This window comes from Heterocephalus glaber, unplaced genomic scaffold, assembly GCF_053883595.1.
Source record: "Heterocephalus glaber isolate CG9 unplaced genomic scaffold, H.glaber_assembly_v1.0 deba00001550, whole genome shotgun sequence".
Classification (NCBI taxonomy): domain Eukaryota; kingdom Metazoa; phylum Chordata; class Mammalia; order Rodentia; family Bathyergidae; genus Heterocephalus; species Heterocephalus glaber.
The window spans coordinates 20726867-20749639 of NW_028258343.1; the positions used below are offsets into that span (position 1 = coordinate 20726867).

The 22773-nt window shown below is 38.8% G+C and overlaps 1 protein-coding gene across 17 annotated transcripts in view; it reads left to right on the top strand.

Moving 5' to 3' along the window:
• Trdn (triadin) overlaps positions 1 to 22773 on the top strand; it is a 335361-nt gene that overhangs the window by 34378 nt on the left and 278210 nt on the right. For all 17 annotated transcript variants that reach the window (XM_087190174.1, XM_087190177.1, XM_087190171.1 and 14 more), the window contains one exon: positions 11990 to 12199. In XM_087190174.1, the coding sequence (XP_087046300.1) occupies positions 11990 to 12199 (210 nt within the window). The remainder of the gene's footprint in view (positions 1 to 11989; positions 12200 to 22773) is intronic.

Consider the following 22773-nt stretch of genomic DNA (forward strand, 5'->3'; position numbering starts at 1 on the left):
AAGAGTTGATGCTATCTTTGAAGAACCTCCACTAAGACTGAACCAATGAATTTAATATTCAGATCTGAATATTTAATGCATTTCCCCCTTTTAAAGTAAAATGAAAGAGGAAAGTGATTTTTATGCAAGAAAAAAAATTCCCTGAAATGTCCCCCATGTCCCCTAATTCTTGTAAGTTGGAGAAAGACATTGGGTGGCAAACATCTTGCAGAAAAGAACCATAGAGCTATGCTTCTCAGGGGAAGGCTTCTTAGCAGTTTCTAAAAACACATCTATGAGGCAACCACAGTTTTACGAAGATGATTTTAATGAATCAGTTCTGGCCTGGTGATACTAATGCTGCTGTAATGCTTGAATAAGCTCAGTCAAATAGAGCTTATAAAAATGCTCACCCTGTAGAAATAACTACACTGGGGTGATTTAAACGTCAGAGGCAGGAGTTTGTCTTTATTTCCTTCAGTAAAATTCTCTCCAGAGAATGTATTTGAAATGGATTTCCTTGTCCCCACCCTGGCCCTGCCCTTGTCTCAGGCAGTGCTGCAGGGTGGAGTCAGCCTAACCGTGAAGACCAAGGAGGTCGAGAGGACAAACACCTGTTTCCCATTTAGGGTTTAGTCTCTGAGGTGCTGAGGAGATAGTTTTACCTCCAGGATACTCAGTAACAGGACTGCTCTGCTGGCTGCTAAAATCAGAAATGTTAATGGGCTTGAATTTGGGGCTGGATGGGAAGAGTTCAGTCACTCCTCACTGCTTTCCTTTGTATCTTGGCTTTGTGACATTGTTTTTAATCAGAACCACAATTGCCCAGATACAAGGCCTTTTATTATTCACCAGCGAATGGCATTTCTCCCTCAAACAAAAAGTAAGACCTATTTCCAGTCTATTTGGTAAAACGAGTACTTTGAAAGCTCCCATAATAAACAGACTTCAGAAAAACAGTTCTGTTTTAGTTTCATTCATATCAAAGAGTATTTCCCTCACTTTCTAGAGGTGCGCATCTTTGTCAGCATGTTGCTAAAACTACAAGCTCAGTAGAAGAAAGGCATTGTATGAAGTATTATTTGTGTTTACCTGACGGCTTGCTTTTTTGAAATATGGGCATGAATACCTTCATGTTCTTTCTAGAAATGCATAAAGGAAATTCAAGCTCATTTAGACGTTCTTTCTGTTGTGCCCAGATTGCTAGGTCCCCAAAGACCACCAAGGAGCCGATTTCGATGCAAACACATGAGGGTCGTTTATTCAAGCTAGAGCAGGGACTCTCATCCGACACCGACGCAGTGGGTCAGGATTGAGAGTCCCGACTCTAAAACACCAGGGAATTTTATAGAGGTTACAGCAAGGCGCGGGGTTTTCAAAAAGGCGCGGGGTTTCAAATCACACGCAAATCACACAATTGGCTAACATTTAGCAAGTTTTGAAAGTTTAAACCTGATTGGCTGTGCCTGGTGCGCTGAACTGCAAACAGCTGCTCAAGTCATCGAAAAGAACATCTGGGATACTGGGGTATTGGGGTAACTACTGATTAGCTGTTGCAGGCCATCGAGAAGAGCATCTGGGACATTGAGGCAGCTACTGATTAGCTGTTGCTAGGCTAGTTGCTAGGGGACTGCTGAACATTATCACAGGCAGGTGGCCAAAGTACATCTTGTGGTTTTTCTTGGAACTAGAGTTTATGTCCAGGCCACCTTACTCTAAGATGGGGCCAAATTTTAAAATGGAGTCACTCAGGCCTCACACTTTCAAAGGCACAGGAAGCTCCATACTTTTCCTTATCTATGATATGACGCACCCAAATGCTCACGCACACACACAGGCACGCATGCGCGCACACACATACAGAAGAAATCACCATTCTCCAAACTTTCAGACTATATTTCTGCCATGAGATATTGTATTTTCTTCATGAGATATGTGGAGTCATTCCAGAAAGGTGTAGATTTGGATTGGACTTTTCTGATCTATTCTGAACTTTTAAAATAACTTAATGAAGATTTGTGCTCAAATTAAACAACAGAAAAGTTCTATTACAATAGCACTATAATAAAAGCATGCATTTTTCTGGCAGAATTGTCAAAGAGGTAAAAAAAAAATACAGTTCTGTTTTCAGTCCAGTGATGGCAATAATATTAATTCTAAAAAAACTATAGAAAGTGTCAACTTATATTACTGGCAATTAAATTTGTGTTGTGAAAATTGAAGATGCATGAAAATGGGCATACTTCATTTTAATTGCAGTTTTGAAAGCCTGAGGATCCTCAAAATGAGTCATGTCCCTGCTTACTGGTAATATCCTCTTAAATATCCTTATGAAAGTACATTCTTATATGGACAATAATTTAATGATTTACTAAATTATCACTCCTTTCCCCCAAATGGATAGGCACATCCTTAGAAATAGGAGACATAGCTCTACATTTAAATATATATATATATAAATTAAAAGATAAAACATTGCCTCATGCATGATATTTGCCTGAAAAGTCACCCAGACAAATATGAAACTGGAAATAAATCTGTATTTTAGTTCTTGGATTTTCCTAAAATTCCTGAAACTAATAATTGCAGTGTGAACAAATCACTCTTGGTTGTTTCTTTTTGAGTAAAGTTTTAGACAAACCTCATGTGTAATCCTTACTATTGCTATGGAATACATCTACAGGAAGACAGTACAAGCATCCTGTTTAGTATTTCGGTTTTCCAGATTGAAATCGCGTGTCATTACTGGACACTTTGGCATTTCAGTGGGTTTCCAATTCATTGACAATGGGGCAATTTGGTCCTAGGGCTGCCGGGACTCTGTACAATCTTTCATTTGTGCACATTTGGCCCAGAAAGAAGACATTCAAGACAACCCAAACATAGCATACTAGAAAATTAATTTCTCAAAAGAACTGAAGATAGTTTCTGGATCATATGTTTATCTTACTCGAATGATGTTTTCCACCACAAAAAAACCCTCTTACTATTATTTCCCTAAAACTGAACCCATAGAACTTGGGAGGTTTTCTGTAGATTCTGGCTCCAAACTTCTAAGTTGCACAGGTAGACAAGACCTGGGCTGCAGTGTTCTCTTGTGAGTTAGAAAGAGCAAAGTTAGCGGAGGCTGCAGTGAGGGTTCACTGCAGACCACTGCAAAGCTCTGTTTGTGTGGCTGCTGTACAAATACCATTAGGGAGGTGGTTTATGAACCACATGTTTATTTCTCACAGTTCTGGGAGCTGGAAGTCCAAGATCAAGGCCAATTCTGAGTTTGGTTAGGGCTGCTTCCTGAAGGACAGCTGTCGTTCATGGTGGAAGGGAAGAGGGGTCTCTCTCAGGTCTCCTTTGATAGGACATTAATCCCACCCAGGACCCAGTCACCCCCAAGGGTCCCACATCTGGATCCCCTCACCTTGGGAGTAAGGATTTCAAAATATATTCGTGGGAACATGTATTTTCCAAGCTGAGTAGCAAGGGACTCCTGCCAGAGGACGGAGACCCCGGAACCGAAGAGAACTCTCCCTGCACAAACTGACTTTCCCACCTCAAAGACGTCTTTTCCCTTTGGACCATGACAACTCAGCCACTCAAGAAAAGGTACTGAGATCTGAGATGTTTTTTCAAAAATAAATATATATTTTTTTAAAATGTTGAGCACTTGGATTGCTCTGACTAATCAGTTCTCATCAAGCAGATGAGGAAGAGCAATTATTTACATCCTTGGCTGAAGCAAGAGCATCAGGCAGAGCCACTGTTGGCTGTGATATGAACATGGAGCAGAGCACTGCACTTGCCCCGTATGCCTGGAAGTCCAGAGACGCAGTGGCTCATGAGCAGGACAGCAGTGTTTGGTCCTGATTCTCCCATCTTTCGGCTGCTTCTTCACATGGCAGAGGAGGAGAAGACCCTGCAGATGCACATGTCGCCTACCAGCCAGCGAACCCCCCAGTGGGGAACACCCTTCAGTTGTTCCTGCAAATGTGGGGATGCAGGTTCCCCCTCCACAGTCAGGGACGAGAGGGTGTGTTTGTTCTGAATCCATGGGGAGCTTCTAGGCCGTGCTTCTGCCCGTGGCTTAGGGCTTGGCCCAGTTTCTAGAAAAAGAAACCCACTTGATGGAGAAAGTGGAGTGCGGACAATATATTTTTAAAATGTATAAATACCCCTACCTCAGCATGTGGCATCAGTGGCCAAACTGTCTTGAAATTTCATCATAATAGTGGTACCCTAAAAATCTGGGGAGAAGAGGTGGCAAATTGGGGCTTTTATTGAAATTGTCAGAGAACCAGTTTCTAGTTTGAGCCAAAAGCAATTTTTATCCTTGAACGATAGTTAATAGTTGTTTACTTCTTTTGAGTACCTGGAGTCTTTATTCTTCTAAACATTACATTATTTCTTATGATATATATATAATATATATGTATAATGACCTGTTGCCTATTAATAAATGGATATATAGATATATACATTGGTTAATATTAGATATATAAATTAATGTACATAGATAATATTAATATATTAGTATTACATATAGATTATATCTTAACCTATATATATAAGGATAAATGTAATTATTGAAAAAGATTATTTTTATGGATTATTATTTTTCTTCCTTCTCAAAATTTACTGTTGATCAATTCATATACCCTTGTAGAAAAACATAATTTGCTTTTCATGGCTCTCTGTGTATCCAACAGACATTCTACAAATAATAGAACTAATGAAATTGATAAAAGGTGGATTTCTTTTACCTTTAAATTTACTTGCAGAAATATCCTTTCAGTACACTACAAAGTTCCTATGTACATGCATGCATGCATTTGGGAACCCTAAGTGCAGCAAGAATATACGTATGTGTAGTTGAGGATTACGTTTTCAGTGTAGTTGCAAGCAACATGTATTTCATCCTGCTGCCTGCATGTCACACTTCCTTCCCTTTGTGGTGTGGATTTTGAAGGCAAGGAGATATCATCTAAAAGTACTACAGAGCCCGCACCACCCTGTCCAACGTTGTAATTAATGCTCCTGAGACATGGAGACCCAACATTTTGGCAATACCATTGTACCATGCGGCATCTTCTTTGACTAGCAGGAAGAGTGTGTTGCCACGCTCTGTGGGAATGAGAATGGGTGGGTGCACTTGGCAGTCTTTCTCCCTGATCAGTAAGGCACTATGAGGTTAAGTGACTTCTATCAGGTGGCTTATGATTTATTCTTCAGCGCATAACCCTCTGTGGAGCTTGCACCCATTATTTAAGTAGCCCCTCATTTTGCTCAATAGGGCTAAGTTCTGGGGCCCTTCAGGCCCAGGCCCATTCTTTTCGACAACATTCAGCCTCTCTGGTCATCAGAAATAATTTGCATGAAATCAAAAGGAACCTAATTGAAAACTCATCATTGCAAGTACTGTCATACAGCCCAGCTGCTCTGCTCCAGTTCTGAAATAGTGACTTTCAGGTGGGGTACCCCATGTCAGACTCTAAGGAGAGCCACCTCTCATTTCTTTCTTCCATATCAATAACCAGCAGCTCTTGTCATCTTTAAAGTGCTTCTCAGACATTAAATAATCTCAGATCACACACTCTGTTCTTTGCATCTATCTTGACCAGCTGTCAGAGAAGGCAATTTATTTCCCTCAATTTTATTTTTCTTGGCTCTGTGTGGCTTCTGCAGTGAATTTGAATGGAAAATGGAAGACACAGTGTGTTTACAACAGAGGCAAATAAAATTTTCTTTAGGCAAAATAACCTTCGGATTACTTTCAAATTGTTTATTGCTTTGCTGTTGGATATCCAGAATGCATTTTCATCGCTTTTGAGTCTTGATTAATTTTAAGTGGAAATTTTGAGAAGGTGGATGCAAAAAAAGATGATGAAAAAAATTTAGAATTAAGGTTATCATTTTCATCTTAAAAATTGTACCACACTTGTCTTGGCAGAATCACAAAGTGAATTAAAATTTGGAATTCATATGAGGTCAGTTTTGCAAAAAACCTAAAAGTCACATTTAACTCTAAGTTTGTATTGCTTATTGAAGTTATAGTTTCCCATTTTTCTGTCAAAAAACAAAAAATGTAGAAATTCATGTTCCTTTAAAAACTTTCTGCATATTAAAAAAATCTGACCAGGATTCAAATAATTTTTGTTAAATCTTCTAAACTTGTACTTTCAGTTTCAAGGTACCAAACAGATATGTGTGACAATATCTAACACCTTATATACAACACATTGAATTGAATTTGAAGTGCAGAAATGACTCCTACAGAGTTCCCTACTTAGTGGTCATAGAAGGCCTTCCAGAGGTCGAAAGACTGGAGATGAGCAGCATATCAGCTTTCAGGTAGGCCACTCCTAAACACTCATAACTCATTTACTGTCCTGCAAATCATTATTCTGTGGGCTTGATTCACTTGTATGCCCACTTGGGTCTTAAATCTCATTTCAGAGCACTCCTATCCCTCATCCATTTTCAGAACTACCATTAGGAGTGATGGGAATTTGGCATGAAAAATCAATGAGAGGATATGATATGAGTTTCTTATAATTTTCCCTTCTGTGAACAACACCTCAAGTACAGTTTATGAAATTTATCTTAAAAGTGTCTTTCCATCTTGCTATAATTTCCACTAAATTGAGTTCATGAGCTTGGAATAGTTATTCCCATAGTTTTTTCAAGAGACAAAGGAGATTTGTTGTCAGTATTATTAATTTCTACCTGAAGTCATTTAAAAATCTTAATTAAATCTTTTCCAGGGATGTGCCTCATTAACTTATTAATCTTTTGAAAATATGGACCTAGATTCAAAACTATTACCTAAGAAATAGTTGTATTAGTTGTGTTTTGTTGGTATTACCTACTAATATGTACTCTTGAATGTATTAGACCTTTCTTTTGGGGGATACTGATGAAATTTTACATTATTTGTCTTATTTCTCAGAAGAGAAGGATATTAAAAAATGAAATTCCTGGCAAAAGAAATGAGTAGAATAAGAATTTGTTAACTAAAATACTCAATTTTGCATGCTGTGATTTCATTTTTTCCTTTAGTATATAAAAATTGTCTTATGAGCTGGATTTATACTTAAGCATCCTGTGCACATGTCTGCTTGAAGAGCCCAAACAGTTTTTCTAGTTTAAAGAATTCGCTTACACTAATCACATTTGTGCTATAATGAAATAACTTTATTTGCCATAGATCATCTCTCTTAATTTTGCCTGTGGGACAAAACAGCCTGTAATTATATGTATAAATTACAATATGTAGTGCTGTTCCCTTACATTACAAGGGATTAATTAATTGATTGGGAAGAACGCTGATGGGGTCTTACAATATTTTTGTTTCCCTAAACACGTCTTAGCCTAATGTATGTGTTTATTAAGTGGGAACAGATGCCTGTGTAGTCAGGCCTTCGCCCTTGGTTTCCGAGGTTAATTGTGCCCTTCTAGGCTTTCCTTGTAAAGATACTAATAGTCATAGCAGAGTTGTAATCGTAGAAGCATTGGAGGTGGTGGCAGCCATAATGAAGAAGATGATAATGATGATGATGTCGTTTAGGAGTTCTTGTATTGCCATTTATTAAATGATTACCATGTACTGGGAAATATGCATACGGTTTACATGAGTTTTCTTTCCACTGCACAAACCAGTAAATGGAATCTTCAGGCAACTTCCTTCCTCACACACAGCTGCTTCATTCTTGGGAGTAGTGTGGCAGTGACCTTCTAGCCATTTACGTAATACAGGGAGGGGCTGGAGGTTGGTCCCAGTCTCTTCTCCACACGGGTGTAATTTAGCCAGGCCTGGTGGTGCATGTTTGTAATCCCAGCACTCTGGAGGACCGAATAGGGAGGATCACAAGTTTGAGTCCAGCCTAGCCAATTTATTTATGTTTTCCCCATGTTCATTATTTTATTTAACTCACTGCAAGCAATAGGTACTTGCTGTACTCTTAGTTTTGTTGAGAAAAGTACAAAAGCAATATTCAGTTATCAATTTAACTTTGAACTGGGAGCTTCAAATCCCTACTCAATGGTATAAGTGCCTTATTAGTCCCTTAACTCTATCAGTGTTCTTTTGTTAAAAATTAATTTTATTGGTACATTTTTGGTATACAGTGTAATGACATTCATCATTGGAAATCTGCACCTTCACATAATCTCTCTAGGTTCTTATTTTTCCCCTTTCCCCTGCCCTCCCTTCAACCCCTCCATCCCTCCCTATTTACAAAGACTTTGTTTCCATTTTTTCATTTTCTCATATTAATTCCATTCCCTTCTTTTCTTTCCCCTGCCCTTCCCACTTCCCCTACCCCTCCCACTTCCCTTTCCCCTTTGCCCCTTTTCTTCCTATTTCACGTTATCTATTATACCTTTTAGTCCTTATTTACACTTTCAGTTTCTCACACCAGAGAAACTATTCGGTATTTACACGTGTGCATCCTATTTATTTCACTTAAGAGTATTGCCTTAATGTGCATCCACTTAGCTATAAATGTCTCTAATTTCTCATTTATAATGGCTGAGTAGTACTCCATTATATAAAATATCACATTTTCTTTATCTAGTCTCCAGTTGACGGCCAATTGGGCTGCTTCCAAGTTTTAGCTATTACAAACTGTGCTGCTATGAACATGGGTGGACGTATATTGCAGTGGTATGATTCTTTTAATTCTTTGGGGAAGATACCCAGCAGAGGAATAGCTGGGTCAAATGGGACTTCTTTGAGGTATCTCCATACTGATTTCCACAGTGGTTTCACCAGTCTACACTCCCACCAGCAATGGAACAGTGTTCCTCTTTCCCCACAGCCCTGCCAGCATTTGTTATTGGTTGAATTCATGATAGCAGGCATTCTTTCTGAGGTGAGGTACAATCTCAGCGTTGTTTTCATTTGCATCTCTCAAATGACCAGTGATGTTGAACATTTTTTCATATGTTTATTTGCTATTTCTACTTCTTTGTCTTAGCAATGTCTGTTCATTTCAGCTGCCCATTTTTGGATTGGGTCTTTAAATTTGGGAGGTCTGATGTTTTTAAGTTCTTTATAGATTCTAGATAGTAGACCTTTGTCTGAGGAACAGCTGGTGAAAATTTTTTCCCACATTGTGGATTGTCTTTTCATACTGTTGGTGGTTTCTCTTGCTGTGCAGAAGCTTTTTAATAAGACGAGATCCCACTTGTTGATTGTTTGTGCTAGTTCACAGGCAACTGAGGTTTTGTTCATAAAATCTTTTCCTACACCAATGTCTTCAAGAGTTCTACCTAACCTCTGTTCCAGCTGGTTCAGCATTTCTGTTTTAATATTTAGATCTTTAATCCATTTTGATTTTAGTTTAGTGTGTGGTGAGAGATATAGGTCTAGTTTTAATCTTTGGCAAATTGAAACCCAATTTTTCCAGTACCCTTTATTAAAGAGGGTATCTTTCCTCCAGTGAGGTTGTTCGGCTTCTTTGTCGAAGATGAGGTGGCTGACTGTGTCTGGAGTTATTTCTGTATCTTCTAATCTATTCCACTGGTCCTCAAGTCTGTTTCTTTGCCAGTACCATGCTGTTTTTATCACAGCAGCTTTGTAGTATGGTTTCAAGTTGGAGGTTGTGATACCCCCTGCCATGTCTCTGTTGCCTAGAATCAGCCTGGCCAATTAGGTATTTAGCAAGACCCTGTCTGAAAATTTAAAAAATACAAATAAATAAATGGGCCAGGGATGTTCCTCATTGCAAAAGCCCTGGGTTCAATCCCATTACCCCCAGACAAAATTCTTGCAATGTTTTTGCTTTACTATTTCAACACAAAAGCTACATATCATTGAAAGTCAGAATTCTAGAGATGAAACCAGAGGCTGACAACTGGAAAGGAACACTTTGATGCTGTTTGGAGACTTAAGGATTATGGAAGCTCGGTCTCCTAGTTGTTATGCAGAATACAACTAAGCTTTCTATTAAGTGCAGATTGCTTTGCAAAAGTATTAAAGAAACTTAAAAATTTAGATTTGCTTTTGTATTCAGCACATAGAAACATTGTAATTTAGGAAAAAATAGTAAAATTGAAAAAATGTAATCGTATTTAATAGAATATAATTCATCAAACATTTCTTTTTTGAATGACAATTATTAAATTATTTTGGGCAATGTAGTCTTATTTAATATATAAAATATGAAAATCTTGTGCTTCTTGCCTAAAAGGTTTGGACTGGTTTTTTTCTCTTCAGTATTTAGTTATTTGCTTCACATGTGTAATTTGGGATTGGGAAGGCTATGCAAATCTGGCTGGTCTTCAATTGTTCCTGATTATAACATGAAATATTTGTTTCTGATGATCTCAAAATTATCTCTAGATGCAAGTTTCTATACATCGAGGGAAGTGGATATAATCAGACTATCTCTACTGTCTTTGAAGGGAGTTTCCAGACATACAGCAGCAGAAACCTTACCAGAGAAAAATGAAAGAGTTACGGAATCCCCTAATGTCATGCTATATACAAAGATGCCATAAAAGAGAAAGATAAACAATAAAAGGAAAATGCAACATGAAGTGCTATCTTTCGTATTTATGTGTAGAAAAGATGCTTATTGGAAAATTCCACAAGAATAAAAGCATGAAGAAAGGAAAAAATAAGCATATTAACCACTCATCCTAGGAATCTATAAATTCCAAGTGAAGCTCCATTTTCTTCGTGTGTGATTGTAAATATTTTAGATACTACTAATACTCAGTATTGCTAAGGATAAAGAAGCAGACTACTGCCATGTGGGGTAAAAAGCATGTTAACTTTCAAATGTGTGTGTATATTCTGTAATTCTGGATTGAGCAGTTCTGTAGTTAAGAATATCTCCTAAAGGAACAATTATTAATGTGTGCTGAGAAAATTTCTGCCATGTCCCAGGGGGGTAAGTGGCTTTTTGACTAAGTTATGTGGAGCTGTGAAATGCCAAGCCACATGGGTGTGTAAGTGGCAATTTTGAAGTGGGCATACTGGCAGAAGAGTTGGTATGTGGCATATTGCCTAGGAAAATATGTGAAGGACAGTGAGATGGTGACTTGTCAAGAGCAAATAAAAACATGGATATAGATTTATGCATATATACAGAAAACAACATGGTAGCAGCAATTGTTACTGGATTGTGAGACTAAACCATATTTATCTACTTGTTTATGTACTTATTGTTCTTCCTGTATTTTTGTATTTTCTCTTAAACCCAAGAGTTTCGCTGAAAGCAAAATAAAAAAGTCATTGGCTATAGTAAGATTCTTTTCAATGTTATTTTTTTCTTCACCACAACACCCCTGAAGAAATTTAATGACGCCAATAGAAGTAGCAGTTTTGCAGTTAAAGCAGGGTATCAAGAAGGAATTTCATCCACTTGAACTATTTTATCACTGACAGTGTGTGTGTGTGTGTGTGTGTGAGAGAGAGAGAGAGAGAGAGAGAGAGACAGAGAGAGACAGAGAGAGAGACAGAGAGACAGAGAGAGAGAGAGACGCTGGGGATGGACCCCAGGGCTGTGCATGCCAGGCAAGCGCTCTACCGCTGAGCTGTGCTCCCACCACTGTCACGGACTTTGACCTTCAGTTGAGATGCTTTTGCTGGCTTTTATAATCGACATGTGAACTGAACTCAATAAAGGCAAAGGGTGTGAAAAGATGTTTTGGCAAACAAACAAACAAACCCAGATCCAAACCCAAAATCCCCAATCCATTGCCCTCAATGACAGTGGGAATAGGGGGTCACCATGGAGCAGTGAAGCCAGACGAAAGGGGAAGAGTGGTCCAGTGTCGCCCGGCTGGGACCCAGAGATGAGAGGCCCTTATGAGTACATGAGTTCAGAGTGAAGTAGGGCCGGGAAGAGGGAAGGTAGACGTGGGCCGAATTACAGTTCTGGTCCCTCCCGAGTAGACGTGTGCCCTGCTGAAAAAGAACAGCTACACCACAGGTATAGTGTGTTTTCTTTATCACAAGTATTTGTGGTAGATTTCTCAATTGTATTTTCCTTTCTGAATGTTGGACTAGGAAATGCATCTGCAACCACCACTGTGGTCGACAGCAAAAACGGATCTGTGCCCAAATCCCCTGGCAAGGTGCTGAGGAGGACAGTCACCGAGGACATAGTGACCACCTTCAGCTCCCCCGCGGCCTGGCTTCTGGTCATCGCCTTGATCATCACGTGGTCGGCTGTTGCCATCGTTATGTTTGACTTGGTGGATTATAAGAACTTCTCAGGTAGGAGTCATGGTATTCAGCTTTTAAATTAAGAGAACAATGTTCCCCACCTGCAGCTGCTTTTCCCTTCTTCACTCAAAGCTAGTGAGAGAGCTAAAATACCATGCATGTGCTCCGGGGCATTGAGGTCAGCTTCCTCCTCCCCTTTCCTTCTGTTCTCTTTGATGTATTTGGTTTCAAATGAGATCCATGCCCTTATTTTTAGAGCTGAATACAAGCCACATGCTGCACCTTCATAAGATAATGATTAAAAGGCCTAGGTAGAGAATTAGCTTTGGGACTGGTACTTTATCAACCACTGATAAAGAATAATTGGAAGATTTCATACTTGACCATATAAAAGCAGAGCAGACCAACACGAAGATTTTCAGGCAAATGGAAAATAATTTAAAGCATTTCTAAGACTCTATGTCATCGGGTCCCAAGCTTCTTCCAGATGTGCTCTTTGCTCCATCCACCAAACCATTCTGTTTTAAATTTCTGAAAGCAGAGAACATGAAAAGGATTTTCCTAGAATTACTTGAAATGAGATACTACACCTTGAGAGTCCATATGTCATTATGGAGTTGGAGTCAAACAGGAATAATACAAGGCAGAAAAGGTAGTTTTTCATTATGACATTCTGAGTACCTTGTTCATCTTTTTTTCAGAGACTTTTTCTATTTTCAAAATTATATTTATCTATTTTGACCTCTGACATTCACTATTGACTGTGATTTCCTGGATGAAAGGAATCACTTGATCTTAGCCAAAAGGCCGAGAAGCAATGGATGAAAGGAATCAATTGGGTGCTCAATTAATATTTTATGAGTAGATGAATGAATTTATTCTCCATTTCCTTTTCTCCAATAGAAGCAGAATCAATAGGACCCAGACATGATAAGTTGGTTCTCTGTGCTCTTGGACCCTCTGTTTCACACTCATTTCTTCCTTTAAGCATTACTCATCAGGAAATGTGCTGGGAAGTGGGTATGTGACAAGGACCACCATATAAATATTATAGAGGCACAGAGCTCTATTGTTTGAGTTTCAGGACATGGAGATATGGCTGTAACACTTCTGCTAGTTGAGTGATGGTAGTTAAGCTACAGGAGGCATCAGCACAGGCCGTGTCTCATGATGTCAGCCAGAGGACAATTCATCCAGTCATAAATGTCTGCTCTGAAAAGGCAATACTTTTACTTTATTGTAATAAAGGCTCTTAAAAAGAATATACAGTTGAGATGTTTCTAATATAAGATTATGACTGAGTTTTATGTGAAAAATAGCTACATTATTCTAGGAAATTCCATTTCCTTTGAACTTATACGAACTTTAATATTTCACCTAACCTTTTCTTTATTATGAATTCATTTAATTAAGTTTTAGAAGCAAATATGATCATAAAATATAGCACTTTAGCTTTTATCATAGATATAGTTTACCAAATATATATGAATCTAATATTTGTAAAGTTACTATTCTTATAAGTACAATATAGACATTATTATTGAAAATAATTTATTCTTCATTAATAAAAGCATAGCTACCTACAACTATATTTTCCATATTAGTTTGCTTAAATATAATGCATGCCTTCCATTACACCATCTTGTTCAGTGGTATAGATAACATCGTATCTATCACACTGGCATTTTATTTAATAGGAAACAAATATCCTCAGTGTAACTTCTGCTTTGTCTTTCAGTGTTTAGTAAGCACATCTTCAATGTGAGGCCAGCTCCTTCTGTTTCCTGTATTTACGAATGATGTAACTGTCTATTCATTCCCTACAAGAAAAACCGGAAATCCTTTCCTAAGTCCCCTTGGATCTGAGCACTCACCGAAGCCCACGACTTCTGAACTCGTGTGGCTCACAGATGTGACCACTCCCATCATTACCACCATCTCCACTCGCACACTTCGTGTGTCCATTCTCTCTGGAGGGTACACTCTCAGTCTCCTCTTATCACTTTCCTATGCTTTCTGCCTCTTAATAATGCTGAAAAGAGATCTTCATAAAGCACAACTTGATCGAGCAAGGCCTTTCCAATTGCCTACGTACAAAAACTCCTCCTCGGAATGAAGGTCAATCCCTTGGCTTAGTTAGCTCTTCATTTCCATCCTGTTCAGCATAGGTACCCCTCTTGATTCAGCCATATTGACTTCTGTTTTTCTGTTGGCCCTAGAAAAATAAAACTTTCCTCTCCACCATTCCTTCCACTCCATGCCAGGTAGAAAGAGTGATAGTGAATAGCTAAAAATATGAACTCTGGTTCATATGCCTGGTGTGAAGTTCATACCTTACTGCTTGCTAGCTCTGTGATAGGGCACTTACCCTCTCTTCAGTTCCTCATCTGGAGAGTGGGAATTCTAATGGTGCTTATATAATAAGATTGTCTAGAGGATTATACAAGGCAATATTTGAAGTGCTCAGAACAGAACCTGGTTTATTGTATCACTAGCAGTGGAGACTCATTGTTCAATAGTCTACCTTGAGAATGAATACTTATTCCTCCTTCAAAACCTAGTTCCTCTTTTGTGACTTCATAGGAAAAATGCACTGCCCCTTATTTGCATTCTCTTAGTAACTCATGGGCACCTATATCAAGAGCACTTAGCACCCTGTATTATAAACATCTCTTGCTTTGTCATTCTCTCTTAGAAACCTCAACTTATCAAAGCAAGGACTGTACATGAGTGCTTATCACATAGGTCTTCTAGTGCACGCTACTTTAAGGAATGAAGAATTTTGACATTTTAATTTTGAAACAATTTATTTTTGGTACCTGGGATTGAACTTGTGCTTGCAAGGCAGGCACTGGAACCACTGAGCTAAATCCCCGGCCCACCAATTTTTACATTGTGGTGAAACATAAAACTTTATTTCAGGGCTGGGGATTTAGCTCAGTGGCACCACACCTGCCTCTCAAGGGCAAGGTCCTGAGTTCAATCCCCATATATATATATATATATATATATATATATATATATATATATATATATAATCTAACTTTTTTATCTGTTTTAAAATTAATAAGTAAATTCAATGAAATTAGACCTTATAAAATAAAATGCTCCTAAGATGAAATTTTACTTGGCATATTTTGTGATAGTCATTCATCACTGCATAATAAGTTACTTCAAAAGTAAGTGTCTTAAAACAACAATGAGCCTTTATTAGTTCATGTAATATGTGGGGGTCCAGAGTTTGGACATGGGTTAGCTGGGTGGTTCTGTCTTAGGATCTATTTTGAGATTGCAGTAAAGACTTTAGTAGGGACTACCATCAGCTGACAGACTAACATCAGTGGGGGAACTGTTTGCAAATGTGAAGTCACTTACAACAGGTCAGGTGGTTTTCTCCTGAACAAGTGACCTAAAACAGAAGAGCCAAAGTCACAGTGCTTTCTTCAACCTCCACTTGGAAATCTCCTACTGTCATTTCTGCAAAATCATTTGGTTTACCTGTTAGCCCCATTCGGTACTGGAAGAGGTCTACCAGCAGGTGGAGATAAATCAGGGTCAAGTTGGAGGTGAGCCACTACATATTTCATTGTCAAAAATTATATTGCCAAACCATACCTCTGAAGATAACTAGTCAGATATAAGAAGGAAGTGCAATAATCTAGTTGGCAACAGATATTCTAACAATAAGCACAAGAAAATGATGATACATTGGATTGATCAGCATCATGAGGCCATACTTTGGAAACTAAAAATTCATCAATGGGTTTGAAATGAAAAAAATAATCAAAAAGCTTGAAATGTTAAAGGAGAAATATGAAATATTGAAGAATTGAAGAATGAATGCTCAAATAAGAAATTCAAATGCTTTTAGCTCATTTAAATATAATGATCATTTTCTGAAACTGAAAGAATACACGTTCAAGGACATGGTATAATTCTAGCATAAAACCTGTACCTCATAATAATCTTTAGGTGGACAGGACACATTCACTTATATTAAGATTCTAATTCCATTTATTCCACTTAGCAAGACCTAAGCTGTTTTTTTATATCAGTTGTTCACAAAAAATTATTTGCTTCAATAGCTTTCAAAATATTAATGATACTTTTATGTTTTCATGTTAACTATTTTGTTGTTGTTAATTTTAACTGATATAATTTCAACTGGTACTGAGGATTTACATCATAATTCTGAAGTCTTTTGAACTTCCCCAATTGCTAGTGTTTTAAAAACAAGGCAAGGAGTGGAAGAAAGTGTGGCTGAGGTGACCCTGAGGCCCAGAGTGCCAGCTGTTGCTGGGTCTACAGTCCCTCTCTGGAGCTTCAGAGGAGCAGATGAAAACCTGAAGCTATTCAGATTGTTCCCAGAGAAACCAGGGTTGTTTTCATAAGCATATACAGTGCTGCATTGGGAAGAGTGATTTTCCTCTGGGTAACTCCCAATTCCGTATTTTCAGAATTTGGTCTGACTCGCACATGTGCCATCTTCCTGTGGGGCGCATGCCGAATTGGTCTGTGCTTCTTTCAGAAGTCTTGGTTTTCCTTCATACCCTCATACCCTACAAGCTAGCAGGACTAGGATCTCTGTTTTTGGTCTGTTAGATAGGTCGTCACCTTGCTTTCTGTTCGGTGCAGCGTGTGATGTTGTTCCTTCTTAACAGAGGAGATGGATTTTCAGGCACGGAATTAAATAGTCTGGAGAAGGGGTTTCACCTGCCCCTCACTTCTTACCGATGTGATGGCTAAAGAGTATTCAGACGAGATAGTTGTCAGGGTTTGACCAGAGTAGCGGGACCCCTCTGAGCGATATAAAACAGGATTTATGATCGGCTTATTTATTCCCGGGAGGGGGTTAAGCAGTTTACATAAGGCTGTGGCCACACATTTGGTGCTGAGCCTGAAATCATCAGGCTGGAGGTTGACAAGGGCAGATGGAGACAGAGTAGGAAAGATGGGGACAGACCACACTGCTCCTTTGTGTTCAGTCACCTCAGATGCCATGATGCGGGGGAGCTGCAGGGGTCCGGAGGCCGGGTCAGGACTCGGAGATGCCCAGGAAGGAGGCCGTCAGCGGGTTCAGAGGAGATGTGCGAGCTGCCAGCATGCAGGGCTATCATGCACGGCAGGCAGGGAGCACACCGCGCCTGTGCGCCCTGCAGCGGAGAAACACTGGCTCCATTAACGCCGTGCCTCACGGCTCCCACGAGTTACCTGGAAATTTACACTTCAGGGAATTCTGGGAAATGTTCGAGTTTTCTCCTTGGACATTGTAAACCCTCCTCAGAGGATGATCGCAGAGTTTGTCACCCAGAATATGGTATTTCTGAGAGTGAAATGGCAGCTGTCAACCTCAGGACAACACCCACAATCACGGCAGATGATCACCTTTGCACTGTCTTTACTTCCCTCCCGGAAATCCAGCGCTCCCAGGGACCCCATGAGAAGGGCAGAGCAAGTTGCTGTCTTAGAAGCTGAGAGAGACCAGGAGTTCACAAGGGCCGCTGGAAATGTGGCCCCAGGCCTCGGTGGACTAGCCCGGAAGCCCTTCCCTAAACGAGAGAGGTGCTCCGGAATTTGTAACTCTCTGAGGACCAAACTTTGTGGGCTTTGGTTAACATTTCTTCCAACATCTTCTCCTTTGTTTATGAAAGGACAAACTGCTCTCTGTAAACAAGAGAAAGGGCAAAGCAGTAGGGCTTCGGAGGAGTCTACCACAAATGAGTGCATTGGTGGATGCAAAGGACCTCTCTCTACCTCAGAGCGCACAGGAATCGATCGTGGTACCTTTTAATTTGTCTTGTGTGAGAACAAGGGTCATAGTTTACTAACATCCTCCTCCAGAGTAGGGAAAGATCCCCATGTGGTTTTACGAGGGTGTCTCAAAAAAAGATCTGGTCACTTTTACCAGCACTCCTCAAAGCATCTTTATTTCAAAACAATCTGCAATTATTACTATCAAATCAGCTGTGTGGAGCATTCATGCCTGGCACACGGGAGGCGCTCATTAAGTGTAACTCAGATTTGAATCCTCCGAGGGGGAGGAAGATCGGTAATCTTCGTCGTAGGATGGCAGGGACGTGATGGTAGGAAGTATCAATTTCTTATGAGACTCTTGCAGACATCTCCTGATGCGCCTTTAAATGGATTTTCTAATGAGCCGTGCCATTTATCTACTGCTCTTGGAAATTAATTTCCCTGATTTTTTTCTTGGCACTTGGCCCAGTTAAGCAGGTGTGCTGTTCTTCAGGCTAGGAGTTTAGCAGAGGAAAATCATTTCAGGAAATTCCAAAGTCAGTCCAAAAGTACAGTTCTTATCTATCTATCTGTCATCTACCTGTCTCCCATCCATCATCTATCTACATCTATCTCTGCCTAGAGGTGTCTGTAGATATAAAAATATCTTTTAAGAGACTTCGACAATAGACTATAGTCAATATGCTAGACTTTATCAGTTCTTATGTGTGCTTAGTTTTCACAAAGTTACCATTTTTTAGGCTGCTGACTGTGGTTCCAGTCTTATCTCAGTGCCCCATTTTCTGTGTAGTGTCCCACACTGGTCAATATGCCTAAAAGGACACAATTTCATTACCCAATTCCAGGATCCTACTGGGACCTCAAAGAAGGGAGTTTTATAGTTCAGTGATTCCTGGGCCCTAATGAAAGTTTATCGATCTTTCATGAAATAAGGAGAAAGATAATGAAAAATGTGAAAGAGTTCTTAATTGTTAGATTATATTGTCCCTACATTTTCCTTAAAATTAAAAAAAAGTGAAATTATGCTAATTTCTCTTTTTAAATTTTGGTAAGGCTAAATATAATGTTATCACTTTTTTGGATTTCTTTTGTTTTTACAAAGTAAAAACTTGGCAGTTCTATGTCAGATGCTCGGTTGTTGTCGGATGGAACACAGGGTCAACAAATCCAGTAGTCTGAAATCAGTGTTCTGTGGCATTCATTCAAACTTTATCAAATGAGATCTTCTATTGAGATTTATACATTTATCTGTGCAGATAAATACAATTATAAATTGTACCAGTCAATATCTCGCATGTTCTGTGTAAACTTCCTTAGAGAAGTCTTTCCACAACTTCCAGTGAAAAGGCAATCTATTGTAATTCCTCATTGTATTATTTAATGTTTACTCTTAGCACTTCTTATGAGTTGTATAAATTTAATGGATGTAACATTTAAAATAAATTTTTTTCTCCACTGATCTATTAGGTTTGTAAGAAAAATGGCTTTGTCCATTTTAATCAAATTTTTAGTGCTTAGAAGTGTTTAGCACAAAGCTGTGAAGAATTGTATTGTTGACAGATGTGGCTTGGAATTTAAGTTTTATACAGGAGTGTGTTCTGATGGTACAGCTTCAGCAACAGGAAAACATTCCAAGTCGTCACCGAGATTAAGGGACTTGCTCCAGAATGTTAAATAATACATTGCTTCATCCATTACAACAGTCTTGCTATAAAAAAAATATCAGCTGAACTATACAGTGTGCTTACTGACATAGTAAAAGTTGTGAATTATATAAAATCTAAAGTGCTAAATTCAGGATTGTTCTCTTTTGTGTGATAATATGGAAGCTGACCATAGGCAACTGTTACTGTATGCTGAGATACGGTGGCTGTCTAGGGGAAAAGTTCTTTCAAGAGTGTTTGAAATATGAAAGATCTCTTAGTCTTTTTCAAGGCAAGAAACCTGTTTGGTCTCAACTTTTTAAAGATGTGAATTGGATATCCAGGCTTGCTTATTTATCCAATATCTTTAATATTTTTAATGATCTTAATGCTTCTGTGCAAGGAAAAAATGCAACATGTTTTTCAATGGCAGATAAGATCGAAGGACAAAAACGAAAGTTAGAAAGTTGGGAAACCAGAATTTCTGAAAATTGGCATGACATGTGCCACAATTTAACAACAATCATTAGTGAAGTTGATAATCTTGAGAGTGCACATCTGTGGAAAGTTATCAAGGAGCATCGCACAAATTTGTTAGAGTGTCTTGAATTTTATTTTCCATCAAAAGAAGATCCACGTATAGGAAATTCATGGATCCAAAACCCATTTCTCTCATCAAAAGATAATTTCATTTTAACTGTAGCCTTACATGATAAGTTGTTGGAACTAGCTTCTGATGAGGGGTTAAAATAAAATTTGAAAATACAGTAAAAAAAAGAGAGAAGTGTTTAGTACAAAGAATGAGCTCCATAAACATTTGAATGAATTAATAAGTAAACAAATAAAGAAAAAAGTGATAGTAAATTTTTACACTCCAAATGCTCAGTCATGAGTATAGTATGACTTCATAAACTGTGCGTTTAAAATGCGTCATATCCATAGTGCTAGAAGTCACATTTAAAGTATATTTTTAAAATTCTGTCTCCAATTGGACCATGGGCATCTCAAAAGCAAGGTTTGTCTCTTTCATCTTAGAGACCCTGTTGCTCAGCTTACTGCCTGCCTCATATTGTTCAGCAAGATTTGCACTATCTAAACTGAAGTTAGGGGCCAGGTGTGGTGGCACATGCATATGATCCCAGAGCTCGGGAGACTGAAGCAAGAGGATCACCATGAGTTCGAGGCCAGCCTGAATTACAGAGGGAGACCCTGACACAAAACAAAACAAAACAAAACAAAACAAAACTGAAGGTACCTGCTAATTTGTTCAACATACATCCCAGGAAAACACGCAAATAAGAAAAACACAATGCAGCAATAGAACTAAAGAAGCACATGGACCTCGGGCCCAGCTGGCTCCCCTCTGCCCAGCTGAGGTAGAAATGTGTGCAGAAGAGCTGGGTGCAGGCACAGGGAGAACCTGGGTTAGAATCCTGACTTGTTCTATAGGCAGCTAAGTCGTCTCAGATGAAGCATTTCTCTGGGCCTTGGTTTTCTGCTTGCCACCGGCAGTGGTCCCTGCTTTCAGTGGTCACCGTGAGCACTGACATAATGCACAAAAAACACTTTTACTTTCGAGTGGCACACAGTAGTATTTAAAGAAATTGCGGTTACCTTTAATTGTCTCTTCTTCAATGTGAGTGTATTTCAATGCTTCAAAAAGATATGTTAATTATGTTAGTTCCAGTTTTAAATATCATGTGGCTATCCATAAGTTGTACTAGTTACAGAATAGAAATTCAGTGAGTAGTTTCACGGTGAGGGAATATTCTCACCATTCTGAAATGGCGATCGTGTACATGATTCCTATTTCTGGCATTATATGCTTCATTTCCATATGGTGAAAAAATTTTAAAAATTATTTTCTCAGCTAACACTGATCAGCGAAATACCTAAAGGGAATACATAATATTGTCAAAATTATGAAAATTAATCCTTAACTTGGCAAAATTAGTGTTTCTAAAATATTAGGATATGCTAATCAATGTATTATTCCCAAATCTAATATATCCCTTCTCAGTTGGTCTGTTAAATTTATAATGTAGTGACTCAAATAAGTCATCCAACTGAAGTACTGCGATATTTTAACTGTTTACATGCTACCAGAAAATAACTTCTGTCAAATGTTAATTTGGAACAAATCTATAGAGATGAGAAACCTTGCTTTGCTATTCCTCTTTACATGTGAACTGTCGAGCAGGAAGGGGTGGCCCAACCCTGGTCAGGAGGGTCACGGCTGACACTCCATAACCAAAGATATCTTAACAAGAGGAAAACCTGTTGTAAAATCAAAATTTTACAGCACATGGGAGTCAGAGAAATGAAGACTCAAAGAGCTGGAGAAATCTGTCCTTTGTTTATACCTAATTTTGATGGAGAATGGACAGCGTTGTTGATGTGTGATTAGACAGAAGGGTCTGATCTAGTGGTAGTGAACTGGAAGGAAATGAAGCAAGGACTGTCTGTCTGCCTCTCATAGAATCTGTCCATGTGGCCTTCCTTCCTCTGTTGCAGGGCGGGACCCTTCTGGATGGGGTATTAAGGTCTGTATCAGATGAGGAAAGGCAGAATATGTCTTCACGCTAGCTCTTACACAGACAGGCAGGAAGCATCAGAATAATATTTCTACATTTTTTAAAATTAGCCTTGGGATAGAAAGGTTCCAGTTTGCACGAGCTGCTGAGCAGAAGGGGAATTCTAGTTTCCATGGCTTACTTGGGGGAGAGAAGGAGGAATGGAGGAAAGTCCAAAAGCTCTGGCTCCCCAGGCCCTGCCCTTCAGCTCCAAGTGTTCACTGTGCTGGAGAACCATGCTCCGGGCTACTATTTTTTGCACTTCAGTAATAACACTCAGATTTCACTGAGATTTAACATGTGCTTATTTAAGAAAGGGAAGGAAAATTAATCTTCAATTAACATAATAGCCTTATATTGCATACATACTTATGGCTAAATGTACAGTATAATTGCCCAATTTTCATGCAGATACTTGGCATGAATAAAGAAGCCAAACATTATCTGCAGTTTTGTTTTTGGATAGAAATGTCCTTTATTTGACATGGGGCTAGCTCCAGTTCACTGGAAGTGTTCCAGGTTTAAACATCTGCAACTCAACTTTGCCAGTAAAAATTAGTTGATTGGGGTCATATTGAGAAAGACAAGTAAAGTGCACATTCATTTGCATTCAGAAATATTTCATATTGGCTCGAAGAGTAGCAGTTCAGTGACA